Genomic DNA, 21,662 nt, shown 5'->3' on the forward strand with positions numbered 1-21,662 from the left:
AAAATTAACCCTCGAAACGCAATCAAAAGCTCTCATGGTTCTTTAGATATACGGCTTAGTGCTGCCCATCACCCTCCTGTATCTCTCTTAATGAGATGTGCAGAAATCATTCAAAGACGTGATGCAATTTAGTCCTCATCTCCCAGCACAATACGCAATCACACAAGCGAACGACATAATGCGACAAACTAGAACTAGTTACTTATAATCAACCGATAATCGGTAGAAAGGTTCGTTGATTGTATTTGGAACGTTCTAGTTTTGTCAGACATTTTAAACATTTTACTTTAATAATGCTAGTTGATTATTAACAATGTACTAAAATATAAAACATAAGGTATGCATACACAATATTATATGGACTATAAGAAAATGTAGAATTGTTGTTTTACTTACCTAGGCTATCATGAATGTAGCCTAATACTTGTTCCTGATTGGTCAGTGGCGATTTCTAATAATGGAAACACTGTAATCACAATTCAGTCAGGACATCTTTGTAAGCAAGCTAGTAGAACAATTTAAAACAATATTTTATGTGAATTTATTTGTATGCATTAGGTAAGTGGGATAACAGTCATCTGGTCATTATGGCAAAACAAACCACTGTCCTGATCACCCTGTTGGTGTTTATTGTTATAATGACCGTTGGCCCTACATTAGCTCTTTAATAGGCCTACTACTTTAATTTGAGAACTGAAACATTAACATAAAAACACTGCTCAAAAAATGCTGATTACATACAGAGAACATTAGATCCTTAAACTTCTATTAACTTCTCTTTTATAGGAAAAGTTGAATAGATCATACTCAGGCATAACTCTCTCACATACGTACACAAAGTAAAAGGACACAATATTTTTTTCTTTTCTGAATAACCCTGTGCATTACATATATTGAGCACAAGTCAACACTGTTATCAACGCCGTCTCTTGCTAATACACATGAACTTGAATCTCAGTTTGAACTTTAGCTGCATTGATTTTGTCTCGTTTAACCTCCATTGATTTCTAGTGCTTTGGCTGATTGCCCGTCTCCTTTACACTGCCTCAGCAGAGTAGGGTGCATGCAATCAGATTAAGGACATAGCAGAAACGCACATGATCAAATCACAGAACTTCGATCACTACAAATTTGGTGTGCATTTTCGGTGAAAATGTGTTACTTGCAACCTTCAATCTGTCAGACACGGGAGTCAAAAAGTCTTTTAAAAAGACGGAGATTCCCTGGGTGCTCCGAGGACCATAAAGACATGTCAAATTATTAAAGGAAACAGATTTTATTCACTTTGAATGCTTGTATATCAGAGGACAGGAGACATTAGCCCAGTGAGTCACATGAATAAACACAAGTGCATCATAAACATACATTATTTGGCGATCGCTACAGTAATAACATTTCCAGGAACACGCAGAGTAAACAGTCTCTCACAGCAGGTCCAGACTCAGGAGTGAGAGCATACGTTACAGTCCCCTTAGAAGTAGAATACAATGGAGAAAAAAAAAAAAGACAATCAAATGAAATGACAAATGTGATATTTGGAATGCAAACTTTGTATAAATATAACATCATTGGTTTTCAACATTGGTTGGCTAAGAGGAGAACATAATGTAGTTCATGGAGAGTCACAGTCTTCACAGTCATGTGTGGACACAACTGTAGTGGAACGGGGACAGGGTTTGTGGCTACTGACGGTCGTCATTAAAGCTTCAGCGAAAAGCAAAACCAAGCATGCATCTTAGTACAAACCTACATTAGCAGCACACTCTATTTCCTCAACAATTAGACCCAGTACATTTAGTAGAACAAACAATAAGAAACAAAATCAAAAGAGATAACCAGACAAAAAGAAAGGCCAGACACAGAGAAGCAAACTGTGTAATCTCCACCTCTATAATACAAACTACAATGGCTGCACAACAGTGCTGTCCCATATCTTCAGAGTAAACTTTCTGTTTTTTGTTTTGTTTTTATTTTTGGTTCTCTGGTTATTTCATATATGAGGTCAGAAATGTTCTAATAAGTTAGCTAAAACAGTTTTCTCGTAGCTGGCTCCATCATCTAAAAAGATTTCCATTCCTTAGAAACAGTAATATTTTCTAAAGTATAAAGTTTTTTTCCATCCTCTGTATGCACCAATGGTAAGACTACTTTATCTTTGGATTTTCCATTAAAGCAATACTGTAAGTTATTATTGTTTCATAATATCATCATTGTAATTATTAGTCTCGGCAAGTGCAGAAATTTTAAGAAATAAAATAACCATGTAGTGAAGAAGAAAAGAAAAAACTACCATCTTAAAAGTGAAATTACAGTATAGAAGGCAAAATAAGAAAAAAAATAAAAATAAGTGCACAATCGAAATGTTCTGTTTAGAAGACAACAAAAATAGAAAATATCTTTTAGATGTGCATCGATCTAATTCATACACAGATAGGGTCTTTCAACTTGGCTCAGTGCAGGAGAGGAAGTTGGTTGTACAGTGACAATTTTCAACAGCATTAGAGGGTAAATGCTATGTTTTAACATGAGCATGGCTAAACAGCCTTAAGTGTCTTTGACTGGGACAATACAAAAGTTAAATATACAAGTAATTTGTTTTAAACCTACCATACAATTAAGTCATTTGAATTCAACAATCTACGCAACACCAAAATATTCATACATGTATCTATCATTAACACAGAATGTTTTTTTGTCATTTTTCGAAAAGAATAAAAAAAGCTAAATCATTTTCTGACAATTTACAACGGTCTGCAATACGCTTTGTGTCTGGACAAGCACATGTCCAAGAAAAAAAAAACATCTACTAGATTAGTTGCAATTTCAGGACTTTGAAAACAAATCAGAATTGGACGTTTTCATTCATTACACATTTCTTTTGGGCTTCATATATTTTCTATTGGTATGTCTTGTAACAGAACAAAATTGAGAGCTGTTGACCTGAGAGAAGACAACATCAAAATACATTACATCACTTCATTAAGCCAATAACATAATATCTTAACACTTGACAGGGCAAAAAATAGTGTGGGTGTTTTATGAGTGTCTGTTAAAACATACGTGTTATAAACAGACTTTTGGTTAGTTAGGTAATCATGAAACCATCTTAGGTTCTTCACCAGTCTTTAGCTGTGCACCCTTTAGTTTCCAAACAGTTTACATATACTCAAGTTTTAGTTAAAAACCAGCATATTGAAATGGAAAAACATTCTACTGACACTTGTTTTTGGTTACAAGCACTGTAAATGCAAGTTGGATCCTACAGGATTCAGTCCTTTTAAAACAGTCTGCCAAACTATCTCTGGGTCATAGCTTTCCCCAAATGTAATCTACAGTGGAGACGTTTTGTTCAATGTTCCTCCGTTTTTTTCCCCATGGAGTGTCTTCTGAGGCTGTCCAAGCCATAAAAACAATGGGTATGGAGAGCATCAAATCTGTTGCTCCAATATATTATGTCAAGTCTTGTCCCTCCTCTGACTCGTTGCTGTCGCAACGCCCATCCACAGAGTCTATTGGTTTTACGTGACAAGTCTTTGCAGGGCTTGTCAGGCTTGAGGTAACAATTGAAGGCGAAAGAACATGATGTGAGGGAGAAGCCGGTGAGCTTTGGGAAGCCTCAGGTAAAGCTGAAGTCAGGGGCGAGCTTTGGAGACATCTATCGGGCTGGTCAGAGTTGGTTGGGTTGGGGATGAAGGTTTCTGAAGGAGTCCCTAAAGACGACTGGGAAGTTGTAGAAGATCTCTGTTCACTGGATGGGTTTGACTGAGAGGTAGATGAGGGACTGATGTGAGGTAATCGAGGAGAAGCATGCTCTTTGGCATTCAGTTTCTCTGCCACTCTTTGTCTATGCTGAGGGTACTCCAGATGTTTGATGAGCTCTGCATTCCCAGTAAGAAACACCTCACAGGCGAGACAGTCATAAAGGTGACCATCCTTACCTTCTGTTCTACACTCTGTTTTGGAGACAATACAGTGGCTTAGAAGAAAGTTATTGTCCACTTCTGGCTGCTTAGCATTGACAGAGTTTATGGAAGGGGAATCTGTGCCAGTGTGTGTGCCTTGCTTCTTGTCATGTTTGGATGAAACTGTGTCCTCTGCATTGCGGCGAGCAGAGATTAGGCTAGGTTTTGGTTTCTCTGGTAGCTGCACTAACTGTTTCTGTTGCAGCTGCAGTCTTTGTTGCATCAGTGCACCCTGCAGATTTTGTTGATATTGCTGGAGAATGGAGCCGGGGGACAGCCCCATTAGAGCCTGTGGCAAGACTGGACCATATGGGAACATGCTATCCATGCCAAACATGGGCTGCAGGAGGCCTCCAGGCATTGGTGTGGGAATATGGGGAGAAAAAAGTGGAGGAAAACCGGGCATCAGACAGGGCATGAGGTGACTAGGGAGTAGAGCAGCTTGGTCAGTTTTTATTGCTGCATGAAGAGCTTGTAGCTGACTTGGGTCCATGGCATACTCTCTTCCATTACTTGGAGTAGATACTGTTGGTCTGGAAGTGTCTGACTTCTCTTTACTTTTGCAAGAAGAATTTGCACGAGTACCATTTCCCAATGGAGTACTGTCAAGCTTGTTTGTGGGAATCCTGTTACTCTCAGTGTCATATTCTTTGGGAAACTGGAGTTCTTTTTCTGTGGTCTTTGGGGTCAAGACAGAGTTGGTTGTGCTAACTACATCTTTGTCATCCATAGCTGATATGGCAGAAGAGGGCGTCATGATTGGCTTGCCGTTCAGCTCATTTACAGGAGGGTCACTGGTACCTTATATAAAAATGAATGCATAAAAGTAGTATGGATTACAAGAGATCAGAATTTTTGTAAGTAAATTAATTTAAAAACAAAGTGTAGGTTAGCCACATACCTGTTTTTATGGAAGAAAAATCCTGAGTTGTTGTGATGCTACCACCTGATAGGCTTGCAGTGGTCTGCGTCTGCAGACCTGAGTACATTGAAGACTGGCTCAGACAGTGAAGAGAAGTTTGGTTAAAGCCCACTGAGCTCAGTATAGCTTGTGGTTGGACAATTCCCAGAGCATTACTTGTCTTTTTTAGATTATCCACTTCTTGCTGCACTATCAGCTGACGAGTGGATACTGAACTCAAATATTCCTTGTCTCTCTCCATCTGACCACCTAGGGCCTCCTTAACTTTAGCAAGATGTTGTTGGGAGAAGACATGGTCACGAATAGACAAGCAGCCGCTGTATTTAACAGAGCAAAGAGTGCACTCTGTCTTAGGTCTATCAATAGAAGTACCCTCTGTGCCAAATTGCTTTGCAAGGCTAAGCTTGGCCTTTTTCTCCTTGGCACGAGCATTCTGAAACCACACCTGAACAACCCTCCTGGCAAGTCCAATGTCACTGCCCAAGGCTTCACATTCAAGGCTTGTTGGGGTTTTATAGTCACTAAAGCATGCTTTGAGCACTTTCACCTGTAGATTGGTCATTTGAGTGCGGTAGCGTTTTTGACTGTGTCTGTCATTATCAAAGCTCTGACTGTTGGAGCTACCAGGGCATGGTGAAGCTGGATCAGCCAGGCTGGAATTTTCACTGTAATCTATGACTAAATCATTATCAAAATCTTTAGCATTAAAGCTCATTGCAGGGCTAATCAATCCAGAAGACATCTTTTCATCACTTTCAGAAGAAGCCTCTCTTTCGGTGCTGGGAGACATGTGGTCAATACTGCCATGTTTAGCCTCTAGAGAGTCATTTCCTTCATCAGTTGTATGGTCATGGGCCGTGTTTGTGTTAGGGTCAAAGTTATTCAGCTTGCTTTGTTCAAGATTCTGATAAACTGACACGGAAGGCATCTCAAAATCTTCCGTACCCTCAACTTTAATAGGGTTTGGGCTCAGACGCTGCTGATGTGAAGACAGGTCAATGCTTTTGCATGCTGGAGAGTCAACATCATCAGTGGAGTTCAAAAACTGAGAAAAATTGGCAAAATCAAAGAGATCAGATTTGATTTGAGAACCTTCCTGATCTTGAGTCATATTAGGTATTGCTATACTATAGCCTGCATTCTTTGCTTCATGCCAGTGACGTGAACGTATGTGGGCAGCAAGAGCAGTCTGTGCTTTAAAGAGAGCTCGACAGAATGGGCAGCGACGATGGATTTGAGATGGACCCAGTGCCCGAAACTGGCCTTTCCTCTCACGAGCTCGGGTGTTCTGGAACCAGACTTGAACCACTCTTTTCTTGAGACCGACCTCGCTGGAGATATGATCAAGCATCTTGCGTGTTGGATTGGAGTCCAAAAGATATTTCTGGTATAAAACCTCCAGCTGCTCTGGTGTTATAGTGGTTCTCATACGTTTGTCTCGCTGGGGTTCCTCCCCATTGTTTTCCGAATCATTTTCCATAGAACTGGATCCTGCTTTCTCTTCAAGTTTCCTCTTCAAAGAGTTTATGGTTGAATCAGGAATGGTGGTCACTGCAGGGGGATTTGCCACTATCTGGGAAATTGTTCCTGAAAGCAGATGCCTTGCAAGTAGAGGATTAGCAGGATCAAACAGCATAAGAGGCATGTCTACATGACGATCTAGGAACGGTGGGGTGGTAAAGTAACTTTGGGTAAGAAAGTGCATTTGCTGGTGCTCTTGCCAGTGTTCAAATGAGGGGAAGCTCAATTTACACTGGATGCAGTGGTAAGGGCTCATATCCTGGGCTGGTTTCTGTTGCTGTTGTTGTTCAGTTGAAGGAATCCCTAAAGGACTCAAAATAGTTTGGGAGCTCTGTGATGGAGCTGAGTTTGTTTCGGATGTGCAGGAAATCTCTTGTTTAGGAGGTGGGTGAGAGGGAATCTCTGTGCTTACATTTTGGTTCTCCTCACAGAGAGGCTTTGGCTGCTGCATTCTGTTCTTTAATTCCTCAAACTCAGAGTTGATACTAACAGCCTGTTTGGGGTCAGAGGATGCTTCATTTGTTTGTTTAAGGTCTCCAGTGAGACTTGTTGTGTGCATATGCTCAGAATCAGTGGACTTCACATTAGTACTAGACACAGAGGAACTGCAGGGGCTTGAGCAAGAAGCTGCTTGTGTAAAGCAAGAGGGTCCAGATATTGGACTATGACACTCAGTCTTAAAATCCATTGCAGTTTCATTCAGATCATTCTGCATTTCCTCCTCCTCCTCATCTTTGTAACACTGCTTTTTCTGGTGATTAATAAGATCAAAAATGCGTTGAAAGACTAGATTGCATTTCTTACACTGGTAATTGTTGTTGGAAGTTCGAAAGTAGCGGTCATTAGATAGGTCTAGACATTCACTATCCCTCCCTCCCTCTCCTTGGTTCTCATAATTTTTCCGAGCTTTTTGTCTGGCATTTTGAAACCATACCACAATTACACGGGTAGAAAGATTAAGAAGGTTAGACAGTTGCTCAAACTCATCATCTTTGGGGTATGCATTGACATCAAAAAAATCCTGTAATACTCTTAGCTGGTAGTCAGTAAACCTGGTTCTTGAAGACCTTTTACTCCCATAAATCTCTTGTCTTGTTGGTTCAGGAGAGGGTGGTCTAGAATCCACCTTTACATCTTCCAGTGTTGTGATGGGAGGGTTACTAAAGTTATAGGGAGAATCCTTGTTGCGTTGGCGTTCTTTGAATAGAGTGTTCCGAAACCAGTGCTTTATAACCTTATGTGGCAAACCAGATTTGTTGGCCATCTCATGGATTTGGTCCTCATTTGGAGAATTGTTGATATCAAAATACTGACGCAGGATTCCAAGCTGGTCATCTGTGATTCTGGTTCGAGGTCGTTTACTTTGTTGCTGTAACATGGCTGGAGTCAACTGCTGTTGATAAAGCTGCGTCAAATCAGGAGTCAATCCAGCCTCCACTGGGGGCAGATGGACAGGGGCCTGAGGAGTTAAAGCTTGCAAATGCATGGGAGGCATTAGGAGTGGGGGGAAGATTGGCAGTTCCATGGGTAAGGGAATTTGAGTTAATGGAGATTTAACTTGAGGGATGGAGACAGTAGCAGGAGTAGCACTGAGTGTAGAGGCAGGAATAATTGGTTGCACTGGTTGTTGTTTTTGTTGTTGTTGCTGTGGCTGCTGCACTGAAGAATTAGTTATCACAGGAGGGGAAGGAGAAGGCGATGAGACCGGAGAAGCCTCTGGAGTTGCAGGTCTCAATGGGAAGAGTTTGTCGTATTGCTCCCTGTAGTCTTTGGCAAATTTCTCCAATGACTTGATAGGGAATATGGAATGATGAATCTGCTCTTTATGGCTCTTTAGTATCAGTGCATTTGAAAAAAGCTTCCCACAAGACTCGCACTCTAGCTTCTCCTTATCATCCGAATGACCTACCTCTTTAGTGTCAGACACATCCCCGTCATTTGGTATTGGTTCAGTACGATTTTTCTGATATCTCTCCTTATTTTCATTGTATTGCATGACTAACTCAAAACCAATGTTTTCAAGCAATACCTTTGAAGCACTCCCAGGCGCATCATGGGCTATTCTGGGTGGAAGAAACTCATCAAAACTCTCCCCACTTGTTGACATCTCTTTGTTTAGGTCTTCGTTTTCTTGAGATTTATGATCATGTGTTTTTTCACTGGTGCCTACATTATCAATTTCCTTTGATTCTTCATTACTGTTCTGTCCATCTGTGTCCTTCTGACATGGTGGATCATTAGTCAGTTTCTGTTCATCCATTTCAGGATAAATTGCAAGATCTTCATTTAGTTTCGGTTTAGAATAATTTTTTGGGAGATCTTTTTTGGAAGACTCAACATTATCCTCATTTACAGTAGGTTTTAATATGCTTATGCTTAGCCCAGAGCCTTTAAGGTTTACCTCTGGATTCATGCGGAACTCTCCGCCTGGAATAAGAAAAGGAAGAAGCAATTGCTGTTGCTGCTGCACTGGAAGAAGAGCCTCTGTTGCCATAGGAAAAGGGTGTAAAAGTGCAGGATTGAATAAATGGGACTGAAGAAGAGCAGCCTTCTTTTGGAGCTCTTGCTGGAGATGGGCTTGAGCCTGGGCTAACTGCTGCTGCTGTTGTTGTTGTTGTAATGACATCTGTTGTTGCTTCTTAGCTGAATCAATCATGTTTACCAACTTATTTCTCATGTCAGATGTCGAAGGATGACTGGTGTCTGGGTTTGTAGGTGTGTCACTGAGTTCAGTGTTTTGTTGGTGGCTTAGACCAGCATTGTTCAAGGAAGTAGCATGCTTCATGGTTGCAGAAGTGTTGGACAATGCCTTGCCTGGGGGAGGGCCAACAGATTCAGTACTAGAAGTGGATGAATCCAGCTTGGATGCACGAGCTTTGGTCTGGTGCAAGACAGAGCGCATATGAATCTCTAAGGTTGAACTCTGACTATATGCTACATTGCAAATACTACATTTGAATGGTTTGTGGTCTGCATTGTTGACAGGCTCTTGCAAGCCAGTTGACGTGTCCTGCAGAGATCGTTTAAGTTTGTGTAAGTGTGACACTGAGTTGTAGTGAACCAAGAGAATATTCTTCTGGGTGAAAGATTCCTTGCAAACCGTGCATTTGAAAGGTCTCGATGGATCCAGAAATTTCTCCATTGTGATATTTGAACCTTTTCTAATAGGAAAAACAGGCTGCTTAGGGTCACATTCAACATTATCTTTAACCAAACTTGAATCATTGTCTGTAGGACTTAGTTTTTCCTCCAAATCACATTCTTCATCATCTTTCATCCCAGTCTCTTCTGGTAATCCCTCCTCTTCACCAAAAGTTTGGTCTCCGGATGTCAGGGTCTCACCATTCATCATTAAACCACCGTAAAGCTGCTGTATCTGGGTTTCACTTAGTTCCAGGTGGCTTGTCTCAAGGTGTTTCCGAAGGGCCTGCATAGTACGAAAACTGCGTTGACAGAGGCAGCACATGGTCGCAGCTCTGATAGCATGGTACTGAGAATGCAGATGCAACTTTTCAGGGGTTTTGAATGCTAGGCTGCATTGATTGCATCGGTACTTGTAAATGTGGCGATCAGATATTGCTGTTTGAGATTTCTGGCTATGGAGCTGGTTGAAGTGTGTCTGGAGTGCACTTGAGGATGTAAAGACTTTGTTACAGCCTTTCTGCCAACAAGGAAAAGCAGCATTGTTCTCCTTTGTGGATTCTGCATCTTCTGACGGTTGTTTATAAATTTTTGCTGTCTCCAAGTGAGGTGTTGTACCTCTCTCAGGTTCAGCATCGGTTGAAATTTCTAAAGAAAAAAAAAAGTATAGTTGTGAATTTTTCATGAGGCAAAATTCATTTTAAGAAAATCTTTAATTTAATTTGGTAATTAAACCAAACACAAATATTGATAAATTAACTTTGGACGAATTACTGAGTCAGATATTAACTGTTGACCGTATTTAAAATGATGACAAATAAAGAACCAAAGATTAAACACATAATGAGATTTATACTAACCATCCAGTCTCTTTGTTTCATTAGAATTTATCGGCTGTGTATCCGAGTTGTGCACTGGTAAAAACATATTTTCTGGCAGCACGTCTGAAGCAATCACCTGATCACAAGGGAAAAAAAGAAATCATAATAGGTTTGATAAATCCATTTTGTGGATTAATTAATCCCCAAAATCTCATTATTAAGTCATTTAATTGTTATCTCTGAAAATTATTGGTCATTATGCTGTGTTCGTGCTACATGTGTGCATTAACGATGCATGGTGCGAGAGAATAGACCCTTAACTTCAGATGGCAAAATGGAATCGCAGTCATGAACCAACACTTAAAGGAGTTCAAAGGTTAAGTATGAATGGAAGCCCTCTTTGGTCTGTGACAACACAATTAGCTAACTTTGGATGTAAAAAAGCCACTTTATTTATCTCCCTCTCCTTCTGTACCCACTAAACTTTAAAATGTGTAAATCAATGCAACTTTAAGGGGGGAGCGGGAGGGAGAGCAACCAAACAAAATGGCTGCTATTTCCATCACAAAGCACACCATTTCAGGAAAGTGCTGTATTAAAGGGACATGAGGAAAGCACACAAGTCCTCCTCAAGGTCACATTTAATTTAGAACATAATTACCAGGCACGGTTCATAACGAAAATCACCTAGCACTAGCTCAGAACTAATGAAGCACAATTATTTTCATTACTGTATTTCGGTTCGGCTGGGGAAGGGGGGAGAGGAACGCAAAGTACCAGAGAGAGAAATCAAAAGAGATGGCAGAACAGAGGGCAAGGAAGACCAAGAAAGATAGGAGAGGGGAGAACTCATGAATGGAAAGAAAGACAGAAAAGCCTTTTACGCAAGAAAAAGCACTCAGCGCAAGCTGACTGAATTGGCAAAAAATGTCCAACCTTTCAGAAACAGTGAGGCATGTCTGCTTGGGGTTCAAACAAGCTCTGGGTGCATTAGTATCAATTTATATTCTGCAGATAAAAAAAGCTAATTTTAATATTCATTGGATTTGAGGCAGCTACCTCTCCCTTCCCCCACTCAATGTTGTTACTTGTCTCCGCTCGCTCGTGCTGGAGTCACTGAGGGTCTGAACACCCCTCCGCATACACACATACACGCAGTGCTGAACATTTTCTTGCATAAACAATTTTACACCATATATAGAAATAGCGTTAGACTGAGTTTTTTTAATATCTAGAAAGCAGCATGGCTGACAGCCAAAATAACAATTATAGCAAATAAGATGGGGCCTACGCAAAATTGTATAATTTAACAATTTCACAAGCACTATGCAATATGTAATAAAAATTCTCAATAAATCAAAAATAGCTAAGTAGCTAATTATTTGACCGCTTGTAAACATACAAATCCTTAAAACTGAACAAATGTACAAATATATATTTTTTTGTATCTGTAAATTTTAGTAATAAAAAATGTGATTCAAAATCTATTGTTTTAAATCAATTCTTAAGTTATTTTGTTTCAAGGGAGTTTAGATGTTTTTACTAGGGAACATTTTTTGCAGTGAGGATTGTGGCTGGAATGCACACGTTTTGTTCCAAAATCCCAGGTTGCTTTAAATTTTTGCAAAATTACAAACTATACATAAGCAAAAAATTCTAAATCTGCATAGTACATGCAGACTGTGTTTCTTTTTTTGTCCTCACCGTGTTGATGAGCTTCTGAGTGCAGTCTGCAGTGACACTGTGCAGATGTGTGAGGTGGGTACGCAAGAGGGCAATACTGTGCAATGTGTCTTGGCACAGTGGGCAGCGGACAGCAGGCTGAACTGCATGCTGGTTCATCACATGACTCCTTAGACGCTCAATATCAGTATGACGGAACCGACAGAATGGGCACTGCCGCATCTGAATGAGAGAAAACAAACAGAAATATTTACAGAGATACAATAACTACATACTGTCTTTGCAGTTTCCAGTTCCTTTAAATAATATTAGGATTTGTTTTTTTTCTGTGCACAATGTATAGTGATTGTATCAGATATGCAGTGGTATTAAATGGTTATGCACAGCTACTCATTTTTATTATTCGGCTAGTTGTACAGAAAAGTAATGATGGACCAGTGTTGTTTATCCGTGGTTTTAAAGAACTTGTAAAGATAAATAACATGGCAGTATCATAGTACATTTTACAAAAAAAAAAAAAAAAAGTGCAGAGTGTGTTGCAGCAGACCTCTTCCTGTATTCGTGGTCGTTTGCAGGGAGAGGGCTCAACTGACTCGTCAGATCCAGATGACGGACGCTTAGGACTGGAAGACGACTCACTTTGCTCCGCTTCCATTTGAATAAATCCCTCTGTGAGTAGCAGCAGCAAACAGAGATCATTTAAAAGGGGCGCACATTATTTACAACACTAAGCTCAAAGCTTATTGTAAAACAGTGGTTCCCAAATGGGATCATGGACAGCAGGGAAAAACAATGCAAAATGCAAATAATAATATTTTTATGATAATATTAATTTGATTTTGTTAAGGACCTGATTTTTTCTCTGTTCTGTCTTCCTGGTTAGCTGTAACCTCAGTGGGAGAGTCCATACCATTCTTATCTCCTTAAAAATCCCCCCAAAAAAAGAGAGAGAGAGAGAAATTCAGAGAGCGCATCACATTTGACAAATTCTCCATTTGATTTACTAGACAGCTAGCTAGTCATTGCATGAAATCTTTTGCATGCATGTGCTATTGTAAAACAAGTTTGACTGCAGAATCACATTCAAACCTATAGGGGTCAGTCTCCACTAGCTCGGAGAGACCCAACCAACCTGCTCAAACATATTAACACAAAGAAAGACCGACACAATACAGTAATAATGCACACAATCTCCTTTAGATTAACACAAAAGTTAAAAATATTGATCCTCTACAGTAAAACATACAAAGAGAGATACGAGAAAAGAAAATCAGGAGGAAGCGTTAAAGTCGGCAGTGTCAGCAGAGCTTTATTTGACCTGTGGGGATTTGAAAAGTCACAGGAGGAAGATAATGCAGCAGAGGTCAGGAGGGTCACACACAAAGAGTCCGTTTCAAAGCACAAATTGGCGAACAATGCCGGCATGACAGGCTTTAAAAATTATCTTTATACAATAGGTCTCTGCATTGTGCTCAGTTTGAGACTAGTTGTAGCTTTCTTGCAAAATTAGGCTTTTTTCTGAAAATTGAACTGACTACATATCCAAAACATGTGGGATGACATTTACTGGCAGTATTTTGACAACAGCATTCAGTTTTGGCTTGTTATTTTTTTAATCCTGCAGATGAGCTCCGAAACTCTACAATCAAAAAGAATCCAGAGCTGGAAATTCAAAAAGCGCAATGATGCTCTGTTGTTCTTTTGCAGCGTCTAAAAGCTTCGGCTGAGCTCCGTAGGTACAAAACACACAGCCTCGGGACACACTAAACCAGATACCCCATTCAACGCCCTCCCTCCCTCTCCTCATCCTCTTCTCTCTTGCTTTCTTAGCAGAGTAATTGTTCTGCTACGTGGGGGAAGGGAAAAGAAGAACAGAGTTGATTTGGGTGGGTTTTGGGAAAGGGGGCGATTGTGGTACTTGGGGAGGGGGGCAAGTGGAAACAAAAAAAAATGCATGAGGGTTGTCATAACAGACCAATCAAAGGCAGGCCGAGGTATCTTCTGGTGGTTCTTTGAGAAGGTGATTATGACAGAGGGTGAGAGAGAGAGCGAGAAAGGCCATCTGAACACCAATTATCCTGACAGACACGCTATTGATTTCCTATCAAACCAACACACCCATAAACACAGAACACATAACCTGAAACTGTCAAATCCGCTCTAGTTACGACCGCCCCATTGAGCCCTCTCGCTCAGTCATTCTCTCAAAGTCACACACACCGCATTGAACCTGACCAAAAATATTAGTCTATTGTTAAGCATAGCACAGGGAAAATCACAACAAAAAAGCTTAAGGATGGAAAATAAATATAAAATATTAAAATAAATATAGGCATTAATGAACAACAGTAACTAAATATACATAGCACTGAAGAAAATCATTAAATAGTGAAAATTCATAATATGTTGTATGTAACAAAATGGCAATTTATACATTTCATGCAAAATAGTACAAATAAATTTGTGATGCAAAAATAATCCAAATGTAACCGAATTTTGTTTTAGACAAACATTTTTTACATCCAATCACAAAACTTAATTATCAAAGGCATAAATATTTTAATTTTGAAGCTGCATTCAAAATCCACTTTAAACTCAAAGGTGGGACGTTCATTAACTCTGAATAGCCATGATGCATCTGTGCGCGCTTCTTTCTGCATGTACGTCTTGGACAAAACAGATGGCCATGGCTCAGTGTGGTGAGGTCATTTTGGCCAGTAATGAAGTGATCAGATGCACCCACACATGCTAACACACTCCAGGCGCACACTCAACACACACTTCATCAGCACTTCCTACTCGTCCCGTGGATCAATATACAAATGCTCAGCAGCATTGATCCAGTATTGATTATAAATTAGGCAATGCCCTGGTGTTCCTACAGAGATCAATAACCAGCCATTCAGCTGCGGTGCTCCAGCAGGTCGGAAGCAGCACTGATCCGATGTTCCTACAGGTTCAAATTCACACTAAAACAGCTACTCAACTCTCACTCACTGACTTCAGCATTGATTGTGCACGACACACTGGCTGCTAACCTTTTCTTGTACCCTACATGTCACCATTTCTGTTCATCGTGAATATAACACTATTATACTGTCTTTTAACCTTTCTTTTTTTTCCATCTTAAGCATTTCTATTTTTTTTTTTTTTTTTTGCAGAGTAAAGATTTGAACAATTACTAAACAAATATAAAAGTTAGAATTGAGAACACAGAACAAAAGATTAAAATACAACATTAACACAAAATGTGAATAACACAAAAATAATACCCACCTGTCAGTCTTTAGGAATATATATTAGGCTTTTCCTGTGCCTTTCCTTTAAAATGTTAATTGGAGAATGTTAATTAACTCATGGCTCGTTAGTGGGTTGCGCCTTTATTGGCTGCATTGACTGGCTAGCCCTCTAGTTTAGCTTCTTTCTTGCCAGTGAAGATGTTACAAATGTGATTATTGGCAAGTCAATTAACAAAATCAATTCCCACCATTCTGTACAAAAAGCACACCACTCACTCGCTTTCTTTTTCTCTCTCTCTCACACACAAATGCATATGTACATATACACATGCAAACAGGCTGGGTGCCAGGGTCAGGCTATTGTTCAACGCATTAGCTGAGCTTATTCTGGTGTTAGAATATGCTAATTGCCTCCACCACCCGGTTTTCTCAATTACCCCAGTGTAAATATCTGCCCTCTTCTCTTCTCTATTCTTTCTGTTTTTCGGCATCTCTGTCAGCCCCTCCCCCTCTGTTGTTCTGTTGTGTGTTTTAGAGCCTTGAGCGTCATGAGCGCAACACACAAGGGACAGTTAGTCTTTTGATTTGGGTTTTAAGGAATTCTCCCTGACTTCATCCCTAATGTATATCTAGCATCAAAAGCTGGTGTTCAGTGTATGAGTGTGTTGGATTCTGCTCATTTTCCTGCCTTGAAATGTGACTTTAAACTAACTGGTTTGAAAAGACATTTTTTGTGCTTTGCAAAAGCCTTGAACTTAACTCAGTTTTCAATGATTTACAAAGTGACCGTGCATGTGTGTCTCATACCATTTTCTTGAGCAGGGCTTTTTCGGATTGTAAAGATGGCACCAAGCTCCTCCTCATCCTGCAGACCCTTTTGGATTTGCTGTAGTCTGAGCAGCCCCTCCCCTCTCTGGTGGCTCAGTGAATGGGAGTGCTGCACTAAAGAAAGGCTGTTCTGAGTGGAGAAATCACACAGCACACAGTGCAACCAGACATCTTCAGACTCCACTCCATCCAGCTGCTGCAAATACTGAGAGAAAGTGAAGATAAACATTAAAGATGTATGGATGCATGTGTGACAGTGAAAGGAAGGAAATAAGAAAAGAAGTTAAATCAATTAATAAAACACTCTTCTACTTCATCCAGCTCACATTTCAACACCAGTAAATAACATACTCAAGTACTTTAGCGGAAACCATATATTGACCATGTAGTCATAAATGATCAATATGTGGCTTCCTCTAATGTGGACAGCACAATATAGATCAATGCAGGATCAATACAGCCCTGTAAAAACACCTATGTAGATGTTACTTAACAAGCTTTGCTCAAATAAACGGTAAATCTCTCCCTATGTTTGAGCTCTGGTGAAAACTGAGCAGACAGATTCAAAGCAAATGAACCCAGTGAAACATCACATGCACACGCTAAGACACGAAAGCACATCCACAGTGACAAACACCAGTCCACTTGTTTTACAGAACTCTAAACTGATTAGAGATGTGCTGAGTTAATGGACCACATTAGCAGGAGGGAAAAAAATAACATACAATCCATCTCAATTACCAAAGAGGCCTTAAAGGCCTTGGGAAGAATGGCGCCACTCAGGGCATCTTGGGCTATTGTGAATTCTACTGACAGGAATATCAGGCCCCAGAGTTTTGTAGACAAGAGTTTCTGGTTTTGAATTGTGAGATTTACCTTATATAGTCTTAGGCTGGTCTCGTGTCTGGAGTTCATGGTGTGTAGCTTCAGTTTCTCCAAGCTGCTGGCCTCGTAGTCACAAGCATTGCACCTGAGCTGCACCTGACTTCCAGCAGCAACACACCTAAGACGCCACTCTTCTTCCTCCTCCTCGGTGTTTCCATGTTGACTACTGGCCTCTCGAAGGTGTGCGGCAAGCTGGTAGCGCTGTACGTGTTTGTCTGTCTGGCAGTGCAGTTGGAAGTTAGCTCGCAGAGGCGTGGCGTAATGGCAAAGGCGACAATGATGGGTGTCTCCTGTTGTGCTCCTCCAGTATGAATTGGGTAATGACCGCTGCATGGTCAGGTGTTGACTTAGTTCCTCGTGAGTGTCACAAGAAAAGCGGCCACATAAAATGCATTCAAAGAGTTTCTGTGAAAAGGTTTCATTGCAGGACAGAGGAGTGATGGCATCGGGACTCTGAGGTTGGCAGTGGCGGTAAAGCTCGGTGGCATTGTGCTTACGTTGACGTTGCATGTGTGCCAGGTTCTGCTGCAGTAGAAGCACATTGTGCGTGTGCTTTTCACTGGTCATATGGATTCGGAGGTTCCGTGCCACATTGGTTTCGTAGTCGCAGACTTCGCATCGCCACGACGCATGTCCCCGGAGCTTAGATGGAGAGGGCGAGCTGGCTTGGGTGGGGTGAGTGGGAGTAGGATGCGAATGGGTTAAAGGATTGGGCTGGGATGCTGGGCTGTGCGCATGTGACTGCGTCTGCAGGCTCTGCATGTTGTTGAGGTGTTTGTCCGATTGCATGTGGATGCTCAAGTTGCCTTTAGTGGTGGTGGAGTATTGGCAGACCTGGCAGCGGAAGGGCTTGTATCCGCAAGAATACGTCTCGCCTCTTGCTAGGCGTGGGTGGCTTTGCCCACTGCTGCAGTACGGGCACTGTTCGGACTCCGAATCAGGGTGCTTCTCCTTCATATGGGCCTCAAGAGTTTGCTGGTACTTGTAGTGCCAGTTGCATTTCGGACACTTCAATGTCTTGCAGGAGTTTCTGGTGTGTACCAGAGAGGCCTGAAGTCCAAAAGTGAAAGATGATCCTTGAACATCGTCTCCGGCTGCAACGAAGCCTCCGTCACCAGCCACCACCAACCTTCCTCTAGAGGCTGTGTCTGAGTGTCCTTCTTCAAGAATAGGCTGACTATTCTGGGTTAAGGTTGGACTGAGTGTAGGGGACGTGGAATGGCTATGATTATTGGGCAGGTCAGAATGAGTGACAGAATGTCTGTCATCTTCAGACAACCTGGCGGTTGGTTCCGTTGCTATGGCGCTACCATTCTCTAAATGGTCATTTGGTTCAGTTGCTGTGGCACTCTCTTGGTTGGCAAGTTGTTCTGTAATGGTGACAGTGGACGGGTTTACCACAACAAGGGAAGCAGGTGCAGGGTCGTGGCAGTTAAAGCTTGTTCCACACTCTGACTCAGAGTCTGTAAGGGTTTTGGTGTTGTTCATAAAGCTGGTTGCTATTGTTACAGAGTTTGGAGGTTTTGAAATGCTTTGGTTTGACAGAGCAGCTTCAGTAATGTGCTCTTGTCCGCTACTGCTGCTAAAACTGTGAGCACCGTTATCTACAGTGCTGCCTACCTCTAAACACAATCTCCTCTCTCCTCTCTCACTACTTCCTCCATTCTTTTTTATCTCGTCCTCCTTGCCTCTTTGTGTGCCCTCTCTTCCCAGGGTTGAAGGGTCTTTGGCAGGGCTTGGTACTGAGGTAGCAGGGGAGGTTCTGGGTGGAGAGGGCAGGAGAGGGAGACCTGGCTTGGAGGTCAGAGAGTCTTCATTCTCTTTCCGTTTTGCCATGTCCTCTGTGCTGTTCCCAGAGGTTAGAGATGCCAGGTTCAATGGTACCACAGACTCACAATTCCTTTTTGGTTCTAGGAAACAGAGGTGTGGCCGGTTGCCTGGGCCGGCAGGCTGTAAAATGGCAGAGGTGTGTTTTAAAGAGAGCAGATGTTGTTCTTCATCGCTGAAGGTGATATTGTGTTGCCGACAAGCATGAGCCCTAAACGAGCGTGTACGGCCAAAGGACAGCCGACACAGAAAGCACATCAGGATGGGTTTGGTTAGACCGGACCATGTCACTTGTGTCTCTGATGATCCTGCCATGTCAGGAGCACTATCTTTGGATTGGCGGGTCACCAGAGCTATACCATCACTGTTGTCAGGGTTATGCAATTGGAAGACACGAAAAATCTGTGGAGTGGAGCTTTGAGATGAGAAAATGTAACAGGTTCTAACGATGGAGGAAGGGGCACCTAACGAGGAGGAGGGCACACCACTTGTAAGTTTACTCTCCATCACATAGGCAGACCCATCAGGGTGGTACAGGATCTCTCCGATAGGCCTCTCCACATCATCACATTCTTCCTCTTCATCTGCTTTCTCCCTCTCCGCTGCATCTTTTAACATCTCTCTGGTTGAACATTCATTAACCTGTTTTTCCCTAACTCTTTCTTCATGCCTCCCTGCAAGTCTCTCTTCCTCAGACCGCCCCACTGGTCCAACCTGCTTGGACAGAGTTGCTGTGCTCCGTTGAATGGCTTGATCTCTGGCCAGTAGGAGTGGACTGGGAGCCAGTGGTCTGTAGAGCCCAGGAGGCTGTTGTGTGTGGGGGCCACAGGCTCCATTGTTGGAGACAGAGTCACAACACTCCATCCTCTGAGCTACTGAGCACATTCATCCCACCCTGGCCTAGAGAGAGAACGAAAGAGAAAAGGTGTAAAATTTAGAATCCAAATCACAACTTTAATTTTCAAAATCACTTTGCACTTTACATAATTACAGCAACATATGAAGTATTTTACATTTGAGCAGCATAACAAACTTTAGTGTCACCACTCAGAGACAAGAAACCCTGGAACGGTGAAGGGAAGCAGAAAGAGGTCTAGACTGTGATCAATAGCTCTTTGCCAAGCTGTATTACCGAGAGTTGAATATTACATGAGAGACAGTTCCTGGAATCACCAAGATCTGCTCAATTAAATGTCTCTGTCTCTGTCTCGGCTCCCCCCATCCCCCCTCAATCTGCATTATATTTCCCTTTAGGCAACGGAGTAGAACATGGGGCCGTGTCTACGGGGGATTGCCCCGTGACAGCGCCTCCGGAATAAGTTCCCTATTGACTCTAGTCCCAGGTTTCTCCAGAGACACGGCCCCCACAGGCCTTGATCAGTAAAGCAGCCGAAGTGAATTAAATTGAAATATATTAATGCAGCCTTTCACAACAGGGTTCACCTTATATTAGGTACCTAAAATAATTGCAATTTGCATTAATGCTAAGTAGAAACAGGTTCACCACATTTGGACAGGCATTTTAATTGTGAAAGTTTGTGCTGCTGGTACATTTTACAAATGCGCAAACATATGATGTTGCTACTTAAGCCTGCCTTGTGGTTACACCATGGGCTACAGCTAAATAATTGAAATGTCTTACAGTTATTACTGGATTTATCTACAGTTAAGTCACCTAAATAGTGTAAAAACAACAAGCATGTGCGCAGAAGGTGTCTGAGGAGAGTATAGGGTTTGTGAATTGCAGTTGGGGGGCTAATTGCTCTGTTTCTAGGTTGAAGAGTGCAGATTCTTTTACTCCGATTCAAGCTGTTATATTGAGCTCTCTCTGATCCTCTCTACTGGAGGGGGCTAAAGTGCTAATGGGAAAATCAATAGTGTGAATGCTAAGCATCTTACTGGAAGCAAGAGCAGGATGCTAGCACAACAGGCTAAAGGATGTGTTCACTGATTTAAGCTCAAACAGGACCTAAAACAACAGGCTTAAAAGGCCAAAAGCAATGTTTCAAAAATGAACATGGAAGTCCACTCATTTAAGCGAACACAGAGTGCATACATATTCATAAACAGACTGCCATGCTGACACAAACTAAACTTCCTGTACAGATCGATGAATATCCAGTCTTATTTGCTCAGTGTGTGCATGTGTGGTGTAATTAGTGATGTATCTCATTAGCTGCTAGGTTAATTACCCATCTCTCTGGGACACCTGATAGGGGGCACACGGCTGGAATCAAGACACATCTTAAACCAATTACTCTCTAGAAACGTGTGTGTAGATTAAGACCAAGATGTTGGCTGAGAATTAAACAAAACAGCACTAACCCTAAAATGAACCCTGACACTAACAGTACCAGCACTAACCATAATGTGCACACACTCAAAAATATACAGGAAAACGGTCTGCATTGAACTGAGACCAGGAATCATTTTGCGAGTGATCTAGCATAAAATGTATCCACATCTTGTGGGCAATCCCTGTTACTACATGAATAAAAAAAAAAATTAACATTGATGGCACTCACAAAAAAATAAATAAATAAATAAATAAATAAAATCTTATTTTGGATCATTTTTGCAACATTACAATGTTAAATAAATAATCCCACTTCATGTACTGTATTTTTTATAAAATACTAAAAAACAAATTACAAATAAATAAATAAATATATACAGCGCATGAAAGTTAAAAATCAGTATCTCAAAATATTAGAATATTTCCTAAGCAAAACAGAAAAGTTCAAGTTTTTTTAAAGTATGTTCATTTATGCACTCAATGCTTGGTCGGGGCTACTTTAGCACAAACTCCAGCATCAGTGAAGAATGGCATGGA

General features: G+C 41.3%; 1 protein-coding gene across 1 annotated transcript; it reads right to left on the bottom strand.

Annotated features, from left to right (window-relative positions):
* Positions 1–1,268: 1,268 nt before the first annotated feature.
* LOC306888086 (zinc finger homeobox protein 3-like) lies at positions 1,269–19,714 on the bottom strand (the record flags this gene model as incomplete). Its single annotated transcript, XM_079446226.1, has 8 exons — positions 1,269–4,756; positions 4,860–10,194; positions 10,407–10,503; positions 12,072–12,272; positions 12,598–12,719; positions 12,901–12,972; positions 16,097–16,322; positions 16,994–19,714. 8 exons carry the CDS (start codon positions 19,712–19,714, stop codon positions 3,451–3,453), a joined length of 10,080 nt encoding a protein of 3,359 aa, XP_079302352.1. The 3' UTR covers positions 1,269–3,450.
* Between the last annotated feature and the right edge of the window lie 1,948 nt (positions 19,715–21,662).

The sequence above is a fragment of the Barbus barbus genome (genome assembly GCF_936440315.1).
Source record: "Barbus barbus genome assembly, chromosome: 22".
NCBI classification, from domain to species: Eukaryota; Metazoa; Chordata; class Actinopteri; order Cypriniformes; family Cyprinidae; genus Barbus; species Barbus barbus.